Source organism: Platichthys flesus, chromosome 1, assembly GCF_949316205.1.
Source record: "Platichthys flesus chromosome 1, fPlaFle2.1, whole genome shotgun sequence".
Lineage (NCBI taxonomy): Eukaryota > Metazoa > Chordata > Actinopteri > Pleuronectiformes > Pleuronectidae > Platichthys > Platichthys flesus.
Window position 1 is genome coordinate 28,142,541 of NC_084945.1, and position 13,966 is coordinate 28,156,506.

Below are 13,966 nucleotides of genomic sequence, written 5' to 3' on the forward strand. Positions count from 1 at the left end.
CATTTATCTGCTGAATGAAGGGAAATCAGAAGCCGTAGCTCCTCTAAATCCTAGAGGAGAAACTAATATTTTCTGTTCACATAAACAATTTTTTACCTTTTGGCCAGTTACGATGAATTTCTCAGTGTGATACAATTGATTTTTGTTCTCATATTTTGCCTGTTGTTTTTCCAATAACCTGAAAAAAAAAACTGCACCATGTTTTTGTATTGTTTGGTTTGGTTCATCAAATTCAGGCCTCAGCTTCCAGTATCTCCTCTATTCTCACTTTGCCCACAATCATTTCAACCCAATCACTCTTCTCAGACATTAGATTTCTCCATCAAATTCAAAATTTGACCCTGCTTGTTTTTCCATGATTTAAACCGGATTGGCCACACTGTCTTTAAAATGACTGAACAACTAAAGCATTTCTGCTTAATTAAAGCCTAGAACCAGAGGATCTCTTGTTTGTGTCAAAATGTTACAGAACATGTAAAAATACATTTTGTATTTCAACACAAACATACATGAAAACAACATTTTGAACATTTCTAAAGTAAATAAAGTTAGTAAATGCTTTGTGCTAAAACTATGCAGTTTAAGAGAACATTTCTTAAATGAGGCTTTGCATAGAAGAAGCACAAATATACTGTACACACCATGAAGCTCTATTCTTCGTCATTCATTTCACGTTGCACTGCAACCTTCAGTGTCATAAGGGAATCCAAATGACCATGACTGGTTGATGCTCCTACTTGTCATAACATTAACATTAAGTCAAACATTTCTCAATTTTCTAACGTCCTCCCACATGAAACCTTTTCATTGTCGGCCGCATTCACACGGTCATTAGCTCTGCATGTAGTAACACATCCCTGATCGCAACATAATCATATTTCTTTCAATCACTGGTACATGAAACATCACACACACACCGATCACATTTGACTTTTCCAATACCAGAAAAACGTTTTGACTTAAAGGGGCTTCATAATGTGTACAACATAAAACTACCTCTGCACCTTAGACCCTCAAATCAGATAAGGAAGAACTCCCCAAAAAACTGTTCTCCACCATGAAGCCCTCACAGAACAGAAACAGGTAGGAAAGAGCAGACAGCAGTCTTCGATCTACTTCTACTCTCAGCCAGCAGAACCATTTCATTTCCCTTCGCTGTCACCACACATTAGCATGATCAGTTTATTCCTGAACCACCAATAATCTGTAGGTTAAGATTTGAATTGGTGCACTTCTAATTTTGATGTAGAGCTCAGCTCTTTATGCAGGCGGCTGTGGCTGAGGGGTGATTGGTTGTCCTCCAACCTGAAGGTTGGCAGTTCGATCCCCAGTCTGCCCCATTTGCATGCCGAAGTGTCCTTGGGCAAGATGCTGAACCCTGGATGGCCCCCCATAGAATAACAAAGTGCTGCGATTAGATGCACTGTATGAATGTGTGTGTGAATGGGTGAATTTAAAACTGTACTGTAAAGCGCTTTGAGTGGTCATCAAGACTAGAAAAGCGCTATATAAATACAATACCATTACCATTTAGCTTGACAGTCTAAATGAAAACCTCTCTGTGGACTGTACAGTCTCACTCACCACCAGTTACACACAGGTTACATGGCTAATGGTGATGAAGTCATCTGGTGTCATGATGCTGTTGGTTGTACAACCTCATCCCATCAGAGAGATCAATACCAGACCTATTGTTGAGCTGCCTCATGTGTAAGAAGCTTTTCCTTGAGTTGAGAAATTAGTTTGGACAGGCCACCCTCGTTTACAGAGCAACCAATTACAGCAGTATAATGCTGTCTCCAATTAGATTTGCATGGCCCGTTCAGAGGCGTTATTGTCCCGCAGATTAAACCTAGCCAGAGTGCCAGCCATGCTGCTCTTCTGCTCTCGCCCTTTGCTCGGACTGAGCCTCAGGCTTCACTTCCACTGCCCTTACATACCCCCCTTACTGCAACATTATGTACATCCAAACAGGCACACATCTACATTGTGTTTTGTGTTGGGGGCTCGCTAATCCGACTGCGGCATCATTTGACACTGGCTGACCACTGCTTGTTCTTGATGTTAACAGTTTTTCTTATAGGACTAAGAAACAGACTCTGAATATCTGAATTTTTAACCATATATTTTAAAGATGTACTCCAGCAATTTGGTTAGGGTTAGGGTTAAGATTTGAGCAGCAGCAGCTGAGGTATACTGAATTTTAATCCTTAATTGATTTACCATAATGCAACTCAATAGCATATTTTCATCAGCCTACTCCCCTCTTGTCTTTTAGAAACCAAATATAGCAAGCTTTCTGTTATAAATGTTTAGAAATAACAAACAAGTCAAATATAACCCTCATGACATCACAACGACATAATCATGGGTCATTTTATCAGACTTGACAAAACTCATCCAAAAAAGATATTACACAAATATTTTCACATAATGAGTGGTATTAATCATTCCCAATAAACAGATCTGGATGTGTGAGGTTATTGGAGTGCCTGGACAGTACAATTAAAGGAAAACCTTTAAGATGTTTATTCTCTCAATTAATGACCACCTAATGTCATTTTGAGACAAACTACTTACCCTGGCAGAAATTTTCTTTCAACTTTTTTTATTTCAGTTCTAATATAAATTCCGTTCACTGCAGGTTTAACACATTTTAACAGTGTCTTTGACAGCCATAGACGATTGAGACGTTTTCATTATTCCCACCGAGCTAATTTTTGTCAATACTTGTCAATAACGCTTATCGTGTCGTATAGTTGTAGGAGTTACGAATTGAATGTGAATGACAGTCAGAGCACTTTAAGACTTGGATTGAGGATTTTAGAAAATATATGGTCCATTGATTTTCAAAAGGTATATGGACTCCATTAGTAAGAAAACACCCAGGCAGCACACTCAAAATGATGTCATCTTGTTGCTGTGGCACACCTCACTTGAATACTGAGGAGAACATTGAAAAAAACTTTGAAGTTGAACTTAACAGCTGGGAGGAAGTACTCAGGGAACCAGTCACAGATCGTCTTTCCCGTGGCTAATATGTATTAAATAGTAAACCAAGATGGTCTTTGGTCTTTGGTTTCCTCCTGCAGGATGTCCTGGGTGAATCTTGAGGGTTGCCAGACTGAGGAGCGAATCTCTGCAGAGAATGAATATCCATGCATGTGCTTATGGTGTGGAGCAGTGTTTATTTAGGGCCTGAACCCTTGCAGGATAATGGTATCATTTCCCCAATGTTATCACAGCACACACTGTTGTTATGTTCATCTGTTTGGCTTCTCACTTCACTTCAGATAACTTTGTCATTTGCTTTGTTATTGGTTTGATAACACTGTATCCCCTGCTTGTTCTGATTATTGTGTTTTTATTGACTCAGTTAAAAGGATGGTTTACGTAATAGGGTAGAGGAGACATATGGTGGTGGATTATGTTAATACAAAACTGAAAACACATGTAGATCTGCAGTGTCCTTCCTGATTCTGTCTGTGGTTGTCTCAAATATAATTTATTATACAGCGCTTATTAAAAATGAGTTCAGTTCTGTGGTTGAGATCTTAGTGTAGCCATTCTGCTTATCACCCCAAGCGCCAGCTTCTAACTTATGACTTACCTTTTGTCTTTCTTTTGTTAGAGAACCATTCTAGTTTCTGTTGTGAGGTCAATGACTGTGAATAAATTGCGCTAATGAGTTGTAGGTTGCAGTGGTGATCGCAGATGTGGAGGTCACATAATTAGGAGGCTTGCTAACGACGGCGAAGCCACAGGAGGCAGATAAACATCCTGACCAATTGGCTCTCAGCTGATGACCACTGGTGTTGGATACAGTCTGAGCTGGCACATAGCGCTTACCCCACATCACTATCAGCTGAACTGCCTGGGAACATACTGTGGGAAAGGCAGGGAAACACTGTCACCCTTTGTCCCATGAATTAAAGATATCTAGGCGGAGGCAGGTGGCAGCAGCTGGAAGCACGCGTAGAGGCTGAAGCAGCACAAGGTTAAACATACACAAACAGGCAGTGACATCATTTTCAAATGATATTATCTTTAGAGTTAATTAATCCTTGTACTATTTATCACCAATTATAATATCTACATCTTCAGCACAGTAATAATCCAACAGTCCATATATTTTCAGTGTGAATTCCCATGGCAGCTGCTTTGATGAATATATCAATATACAGAAAATCAATCAATCAATCAAATTTTATTTGTATAGCCCATATTCACAAATTACAATTCATCTCATAGGGCTTTAACAGGGTGTGACATCCTCTGTCCTTAACCCTCAGCAAGAGTAAGGAAAAACTACAAAAAACCCTTTTAACAGGGTAAAAATATGTAGAAACCTCAGAGAGAGCCACATGTGAGGGATCCCTCTCCCAGGACGGACAGAAGTGCAATAGATGCCACGTGCAGGAGAACATCATCAATAATCAAAGTCTCTAGCAGCATTGATGAAGCACAGTCCATGCTCAGCAACCATCTAGACCACGATCCACCATCCAGACCAGACGCCACTTCAGTCCTCAGTCACCGTCCACCGCCGCCCACCAGGAGGACCCATCACAAGCCACCACTGCGGTCCTGGTCCACCGCCCGTGCCCAATGCCAACGCGACACAGGGTCCGCCACCAGCACCACGATCGGCCCACATGACTCAGAATCCGCCACACTGGATCCAACACCGCGACCCCCGGTGCGCGATCCACAAACCGTAATCCATGGTGCGGCCACAGAGGCCCTGGATCTGCGGGTGATAAAGCAAAGGGATTCCGGGGAAGGGGGATAGGGATGGAGAAGAGGAAGGAGAAGCTGGAAAGAGAAGCTCCGTGTGTCATGTGTCATAAAATAGAACAAGTAACGTTCTGGCGCACTAATTAGCTCTAACTATAAGCTTTATCAAAAAGAAAGGTTTTGAGCCTACTTTTAAACGAACAGATGGTGACTGCCTCCCGAACTGAAAGTACAGCACTTGAGCAAACAGGTATTTAGTCCGAAACTCTTTCCCTCTCATTCATTGCTTGTGTCAGATATTATAAAAGGCAGCGGAAGTTGCTATAAAGTTAAATACATAAATGTGAAGAAAAGTGGTGAGAGAATCCCCCGCACATGGGCGGCTGTGGCTGAGGGCTAGAGTGGTCGTCCTCCAACCAGTGTTATTTTGGCAGCTATTTTTGATTTAGTCTTAGTCTTAGTCTTTGGACGAAAATGCATTTTAGTTTTAGTCACATTTAGTCATTTTTATCCTTCTTAGTTTTAGTCTAGTTTTAGTCGACTAAAACAAATTACATTTTAGTCTAGTTTTAGTCGACGAAAACGAATTCCATTTTAGTCTAGTTTTAGTCACATTTATTAGCCAAATTAAACTCCTTTTCTATAAAAACATATAGCTGCAGCCTAATAGCTTAAAAATATATATTAAGTTTTAAATGTGAAAACAAAAAGGGAGAGCAGGTCAGACTGGAGCTGGACACAGAACCTGCAGCTCGTTAGAAACCACCTGCAGCTTCTGCTCTGATCAAGAAACTGAGGTGCTGATCTCTGATCAGCTGAAACCAGAGAAACTCTGTGTTTTCACTGTTTCCATAGTTAAGAAGCAGTCGGTCACTGAGAGGCTTCTTCACGTTTACTAGCTCAGATCTTGTGTCTCTCAGCGAGTGAGCGGGGCAGGGGGCGGAGCCTCGGAGCCGGTGCGCTATCTGGGTGCGCACAGACACACACACACACACACACAGACACACAGACTCACCCGCCCGCTCCTGATACTTTATGACGGCCTGATACGATGATGTTAAAAAAATTGTTGTGACTTAGTCAACCACCGACATTTTCGTCTCGTCTACGAAAGTAAAAAATAGATTTAGTCATAGTTTTTATTTTCAAAGATCCGTTTTCGTTACGTCTTCGTCTCGTCTTCGTCATGGAAAAAGGGTCGTTAACGAATATATTTCGTCATCGTTTTCGTCAACGAAATTAACACTGCCTCCAACTATTCATTAAGACTAGAAAAGTTATATAAATACAAAGCCATTTACCATTACAAGTGCTTGTGACTTCATTGGTCATCCCATCAGTCTAGGAGGTTAGAAAAAGAAACAATTTTTCTTGGCGATCGTATAGAAGTCACCTCTGTCTTTCTCCTTCTCTCTGTTACTTTCACATATCAAATGCCAAATAGCGTGGGAGCAGGCAGCTCTTTGTATGAATGCACCATCATATCTGGATGAACCGTTTAGCAGCATTGACATAAAAGTCACCTATATGACAAAAAAAAACATCTGACTCGGTCAGATAGATGAAGCTGCCAAAAGTTTGTTATTCCTTGACCAAAAATGTGTCCACACAGATATTGTCTGATAAACCTGTAGGGAGGGCTTTCTGTTTGAAGGAATACTACATTGGAATTTTGGATAGTTATTGCACGTGCTGTAGCCTGGTTTTTGAAGTAAAGGCTGACCCCTCACCTCTGTAGGCACAGCTTAGCTCAGTGACTTCCATTAATGACAAGGTTACAGTGTGTTTTGACTGGCAGGCTGGCTTCCCTCAGGTACAGAGGGACACAGGTTAAAGCCATGGAAAAGCAAAGAGTTACTCTGGCAGTTCCTGCGACCGTATTCGGCTTCAAGTATCATTTTCCATAGCTCTTAGGCACGTCCTGTCTCATTCCTCGTATTGCTTTTCCCGGAGGAACAGGCTTGTGGCTGTATTCCAGAACCTTCCTCTCAAATTAGACTCTCTAGGGGCTGCAGCCGTTCTGATGCTCCCTTCATTTGGAGGCAACGACACAAACCCTGCCTTCTTGACCACTGTTTAGATCCTGCCAGCAGCTCCCAAACAGCTGTCCCTGTGTTCACACTTTAACCCTCCTGCACTTTGAGGAACAGTAGGTTGGTGAAGCTCCGGCAGGTCTGCCATTAGAACTCACACACTCACTTGTTGTCAGCAGTGGTGCTGTCCAACACACTCTTTACTTTTTCAATAACGTAAACTGCTACTTTCTCCTTGTTGAAAAGATAAAGATAAAGTAGCTTTATTGTCAATTTCTTAACATGTTCAAGACATACAAGAAATCGATACGTTTCCCACTCTCCCACAGTGAAACATATAAAGTGCACAGGCACAACAGATAACACAAGACTGTATAAGCCGTAAAACGCATTGTTTACACACAGTTAGAATAATGAGGGGTTACCTTAAGACATTGAAGTCCATTCAGAAGGGTGTGAGCGTTTTGTAATGATCTGGCCAACAGCCTTGTGTCATCATCCATCCTCTTCTCTTTCCTCCCCCCCTGCTGCTGCAGCAAATTTTCTGACAGATAGCCATGTGGGCTCCAGTCTTACAAATTTGAGCTTGTTCATATAGCAGCTTGATTTCACATGCTAATTGAGTTTGCAATACAAACCCGCTATGGATGAGGAGGGTTTTGGCCTCTGGCAAATTGGTTGTATTTCTGTTTTTATTGTGCTTGTTTGATAAATTGCTCCTGTTGTCTTCCTTACTGGAGGAGTTTATTTCACTTTAAGACAACTAACATCTCCAGTACTGACTCAAGTCAAAAATATCCCTAAAGCTCCATATTATGGATGTTATTACTATCTTACCTTTTGTTATCGTAGCCGAAACAATAATTAAATGTTCTTATGACGTCTGTCACTGATTAAACAAATCCCCAGTCTTGAACAAACACATTTTCAAGCTAAAATTCAATAAAGCAAGTCGACTTTATGGTATACGTTTGAAAAATATCACACAAAAAACAATCTTGAACTCCCATTGTTCCAAATGTACATGAAGTTAACACTAGTGTCTCCTCTCTCTACAGATGCAGCAGCTTTTCTACGAGAACTATGAACCAAACAAGAAGGGTTACATACGAGATCTCCACAACAGCAAGATCCATCGCGCCATCACCCTCCACCCCAACAAGAACCCTCCCTACCAGTATCGCTTACACAGCTACATGCTCAGCCGCAAGATTGCAGACCTGCGCCACCGAACCATTGAGCTCCACCGGGAGATCGTCCAGATGGGACGCTATGGAGCAGCTGAGCCCAGCCGAGACGACCTCCAGCTCGGCATGCCGCCCTCATTTATGCGCTTCCACCCACGACAGAGAGAGGAGGTTCTGGAGTGGGAGTTCCTGACAGGAAAGTACCTGTACTCAGCATCTGATGGTCAGCCATCCCGCCGTGGGATGGACTCCTCCCAAAGACAGGCCCTGGATGACATCATCATGCAAGTGATGGAGATGATAAACGCTAATGCCAAGACGCGGGGCCGGGTCATTGATTTCAAAGAAATCCAGTATGGCTACCGGAGGGTCAACCCTTTATATGGGGCAGAGTATGTACTAGATCTGCTGCTGTTGTACAAGAAGCACAAAGGAAAGACCATGACTGTTCCTGTGAGGAGGCACGCCTACCTGCAGCAGACCTTCAGCCAGATCCAGTTCAGAGAGGAGGAGGAGATGGATGCCAGAGCTCTGGCCAGCCACATTAACAAGGAGTCAGACTCCCTCTCATTCCTGTCCAACTCCCTGAAGATGCTGGTACCCTTTAAACTTGCCACCTCTGGCCAGGACCAGAGGGAACCAAAAGAGAAGAAAGTGAACATCTTGGTACCTCTGTCGGGACGTTATGACATCTTTGTACGCTTCATGGCCAACTTTGAAAGAGTTTGCCTGATCCCCAACCAGAACGTCAAGCTACTGATTCTGCTCTTCAGCACAGACAACAACACAGAGCGTGTGAAGCAGGTGGAGCTCATGAGGGAGTATCACATTAAATATCCCCGAGCCGAGATGGAGATAAAACCTGTTACTGGCTCTTTTTCTAGGGCTCTGGCTTTGGAAGTGGGCTCCTTACATTTCTCTAATGATTCGCTGCTCTTCTACTGTGACGTTGATCTGCTCTTCACCACTGACTTCCTCAAGCGATGTCGGGTCAACACCGCCCTCGGGGAGCAGAGCTACTTCCCCATCATCTTCAGCCAGTACGACCCTAAAGTGGTGTATGCTGGAAAGGTCCCCAGCAACAACCACTACGTCTTCACATCCAAGACAGGCCTCTGGAGGAACTACGGCTTTGGAATTGTTTGCGTCTACAAGGGAGACTTGGTCAAAGCAGGAGGCTTTGATACCTCCATACAGGGGTGGGGATTGGAGGACGTGGACCTTTTTAACAAGTTTGTCCAGTCAGGGATAAAGTTGTTCAGAAGTACAGATACGGGGATAGTACACGTCCACCACCCGGTTGTATGTGACCCCAACTTGGAGGCGAAGCAATATAAGATGTGCCTGGGCTCCAAAGCCTCATCACACGGCTCCACCCAGCAGCTGGCAGAACTCTGGCTGGAGAAGAACGACCTCAGCTTCAGGAGACTGGCCAGCAATAACAGCTCAGTTAGGACAGTGTGAAGATATCGTGAATATTCCTCTTCTTAGTGGTGTTTTCACTACCTAATTTATTTTTTACTGAAGCGAAAGACTTAACATGGATATCTTTTTTTTTTTTTAAGAAAATGAACAGAAAAACCACAACGAACAATTCATAGAAGCAGTCTTGGCCCCTGTATGGAAGCACAGGCTTTGATTGTTGATTGAAGGAATATTAACGGATATTCTTGTATGAGCCTGATTACAAAGGGGCCAGAGGCTCTTCCTGCCTGTTTCATGTTATCTGTCAGGGCTGTGGGAGAAGCGGAGGCAGGGCTCATTAGTGTGTACCTCAGTGAAGTGCACAGCCAGGATGATAAATATTCCATTTGTCTTGTTCGCAGAAAACAGATGAACGTGTGTCTATGTACTTTCAGACCAGCAGTGCTCGAAAAAATTACTCAACTCTTGATTGTGAATGTTTACAAAAGACTGATTCCAAACATTTCATCAATGAAAAGTCCAATTACGGCTATGTGAGTAATTACTGAGGGACATTTTTATTAGATTCCTTTGATTTACAATGGTTTTCTCTTCCATTTGCTTTTAAAGTTTTGTTAATACAACATAACACTGTTACTGTTTTTGTATTTTTCTTTATTATTAATTTCTGTGAACCCAACTGCTGGATTTGATATCTACAATTCATCTTTTGCTGTCTAATTTATTGAATTTTGCAGGCTCCATTTTCTACTATCTGACTGTTTAAATATGTATATTGGAAAGATTGTATAACCATGTCAGCTGTGGGATAGTTTTTTATTTCATGTACCTTTTCCTAAACTCATTATCACCAAAGAGTTTTTGCACAGTTTGCTTTAGGTGTCATGTTGCCTGCCTGTGCGTGTGTGTGTGCGTTTGCGTGTGTATGTGCGTGTGTGTGCATGTTCGTGCATCTGTGAGTGTGGGCGGCTGGGTGGTGTTTTGCAGGAACAACCATGAAACTGGCTGCATAATAGAGAGTAAACACAAAAGCTCAAACTAGCCCAGGCCTTTCTGATGGCTGAAGCGGGAACCAGTCTGTCCTTTAATCCAGTGGGTTGAAATGGGAGCAGCGCTCTGGTTGGCCAGTGGATGTCATACATCGCTGTCTCTCTCTATAAATGACTTTTTTTTTTTTAAATAATAATAAAAAAGATGTGTTGTGGCTGGTCCCAGTCTACAAAGGTGTGACGTCATAGCTGATTCCATGAGCTGCAATATGAAATCCCACGGTCTGGTGCTGCAGGTATGAGGGTGGTAACATTTCCTTGTGAAAGACCTGATTCACTGTCCCGTTTGTGCCGGAGTTCCTCACGGGCAGGTACTGTACGCTGTAGCACTCAATCAGGTGAATGCTCCTTTTTCAGCATTACAACAAGAAGAAAGGCTGATTTTAAGACTGAAGTAACAGGATCAATGACTGTGCTGTCATCTTATTTTTCTTTTTTTCTTTGACTTTTGTAATATTTGTTCTTTCAACCCTGTCCCACTGGACGATGTTTTCTATTTAAGAAATAAAATGGGGAGAAAAGTATCAACATCTGCTGCTTTTGTGGTATTTTTCATTCTCAGTTATCACCTCCCAGGATGATGGTCACCACAGAAACAGAAAAATGAGAAGGAAAGTTCATAAAGACTTATGAGATGAAAGCCACGTTACTAAGACAATGCAACTGCACTTACACTTGGCTTTTTTACCAACTTATATGAATAAAATATTGACTATAATTACGGTATACACTTCATGTAGGGTTTCCTGACAGACAGAATCAAATCTCCTAACGAAGGTTCCACAGAGAAAGTAACAACAAAATAGACATGGTTGTAAATAAAAGCAGAACACCAGATTGAAATGTTGAAATAATATAACAAGGGGGCAAGGGGTCAGATTCAATATGTTCCTGTCATTTTAGGCTGAAAAAAAAGTGAGTTTTTTTTTTTTTATTATGATGATGATATTGTTAATTTGAAACTGATTGTCTTTGTTCCTGACTGGACACATTGTAAAGAGAGGAGGGAATTTGTATTAATTGAATTGGAGCTTGGCCAATCATGAAAGATTTCCTTAAATTTCTGATTGTGTTGCAAGCAACAAAAAATAGTGCTGCTCTTTCTAGATTATGCTGTGGTGAAACTACTGGATTTGAATGATCTTCTACCCCTTGTGAAGGATGGTCCATTGTTTCCTATGCTAAGGAGATAAGACAGGAAGCACTGCAGCTCCTCTCCTTGGCATCTCAAGAATTCATTAAGCCCTTTTCAAAAACTTCCGGCTCATTTCACTTTAGGAACCCCACTGAGCAAAAACAATGATTAGGCCACAGGCCAGGTGTAAGTGCAGGAGACATCTCAGGACCTTGCTCATGATGGGGGGTGGGTGCATAGTGAATGACCTGGAGGGGCCCTAAGTCCTAAGAGCCCATGAGGTCCTGTTCAAACCTGGTATTAACATTCATCCTGACAGATGTGATCACAAGGGAAAAGGGTTAACTTTGTGTGTGTGGGGCCTGGAGCACTTGCCCACTTCCCTTGATAGTATTCCAGCTCCAGGGACATTCCTGCACTGGTATTCATAACTCACAAACACTCCCCAGTTGTTCAAGGTTGAGCTATTAATTTGAACAATAATCATTATACGGAATATATATAGCTGTGAGAGGATTGTGAGGGAGGGTGGTCAGTAGTTGATCTGAAGCTTGATCCAGGTTGTGTGTACTCTGTGTGATCCCCAGTCCCCTGAAAGACACAGAGCAGCATTGTGCAGCGTATTGACACAAAGCTCTTCTGCTGTGGTCAGCTGTGCTCAGGGAAAGAGTGGAGGGAGGCCGGCTCTCCACTATCAGGAAGCCCCTGCAGGGACAATAAAACAAGTGCTGGGATAAGTCAATACTCTGCTGCGGAGCAGGGAAGCCCGACGGGGCAGGGGGAGTGGGGTGTGGGATGGGGAGGTCAGCAGGGTTTCAACTGAACCCCACTGTAGGGGAAGTTTGATTCATTACAATCATCCTCACTTCTTATCTTGGATGTGACTGCAAATGGTAAATGTATTTATATAGCACTATTCTAGTCTTAATGACCACTCAAAGTTTGTTCCATTCACCTATTCACAGACACATTGAAACAGTGCATCTATGTGCAGCACTTTCTCCGTCACACATCACACATAAACTGTCATCACATCCATCAGCTGCAACTTGGAGATCAGAATCTTTCCTAAGGACTGTTTGGCATCCTTCTGGTTAGAGGACATCTCTCCTCCTGAGCCACAGCCGCCCCAACATTTCTGAATTTCCCTCGGGATTAATAAAGTATCCATCTATCTATCTATCTATCTAACATGCATATTTATTTATTTTCTTACTTGTACATGAGACGTCTCCCCAGTTTTTTTACAAAATATTATTCCTTCATTAATTAACTGAGGTATGAATACATCCTTCTTAAGCAAATCGTTTGTAATGGCTTTTCAAAAGTGCGCAAACACAACACACACACATTGGGTGGCTGTGGCTCAGGAGGTCGGGGGTTCAATCCCTGTTTCCCCATTCTGCGTGCCAAAGTGTCCTTGGGCAAGACACTGAACCCCATATTACCAATGATGGTCGTGTTAGCAGTGTGTGAGTGATGTCTTCAAGAGAAACTACTGCACATAGCTGCACTGTATGGATGTGTGTGTTTGTGAATGGGTTGATAGCAAACCTGTGAAAGACTATGAACAGACCCTTTAGACCGTTACACACAAGCAGTGTATGTGTGTTTGTAATAGAGTTAGAATCAATTTAATTATTCAATATATTGTACTACAGTTGACAGCATCCTAATGTTTTAAATTCAAATGTTTGAAAGCACGGCTCTAAAGGCTTTCAAATGAAGGCCCTCTCTGATCAACACTCTGAGAAACTGACACCTGTCAGCAACAATCTAACACGATCACAGTTTGTTACAGGACTTCTGTCATACACTAAATGAGCACGTCCACTAGTTTGTCCTGCTCTCTCTTTGTTATTAGAACCTGGAAGAGAAACCCATGCTGTGATAATATTCATTTGAAAATGAACAAACTGATCGTCAGTGTTTCACTGGTGAACATGAAAACAGCAGTTAACGGATCAGTCACAGTTCTAGGTTGGTTCAGTCGCTGCAGCTGCTCAGTATTTAAATACAGGGAAATGTAACATCACTGGGGGATTCCTGTAAACAATAATAATCAGTTCTGTAATAAACATATAATGTAATCATATAGAACATATAATCAATCAAACAGCATCACAAACACCACTGAACATAACATGGTTCTCTGAATACAGTAAACCAATAACAATGTTCTCACTCTCTGACAGTAAGAGTAAACAGGCTTCAGCACCTTGTTCTCCCTCAAATGCCATGTCTACATATCGTACCTAATATGAGTGATGATGATGATGATGATGATGATGATGATGGTTTGGTCCCTTCTGGACACCCCTGGAAAGAAGGAAACCCCGTAGCCAGACACATCGCCTTAAAGGCTGTCTCAGACCTGAGCTCATTGAAGTATCACAGAGA

General features: G+C 42.2%; 1 protein-coding gene across 1 annotated transcript in view; it reads left to right on the top strand.

Annotated features, from left to right (window-relative positions):
• Nucleotides 1-10,955, top strand: part of chsy1 (chondroitin sulfate synthase 1) — a 52,594-nt gene extending 41,639 nt beyond the window's left edge. Inside the window, exon 3 of the mRNA XM_062390565.1 lies at nt 7,829-10,955. Within this exon, the coding sequence (XP_062246549.1) occupies nt 7,829-9,421 (1,593 nt within the window). The 3' untranslated portion in view covers nt 9,422-10,955. The remainder of the gene's footprint in view (nt 1-7,828) is intronic.
• The last annotated feature ends 3,011 nt before the right edge of the window (nt 10,956-13,966 follow it).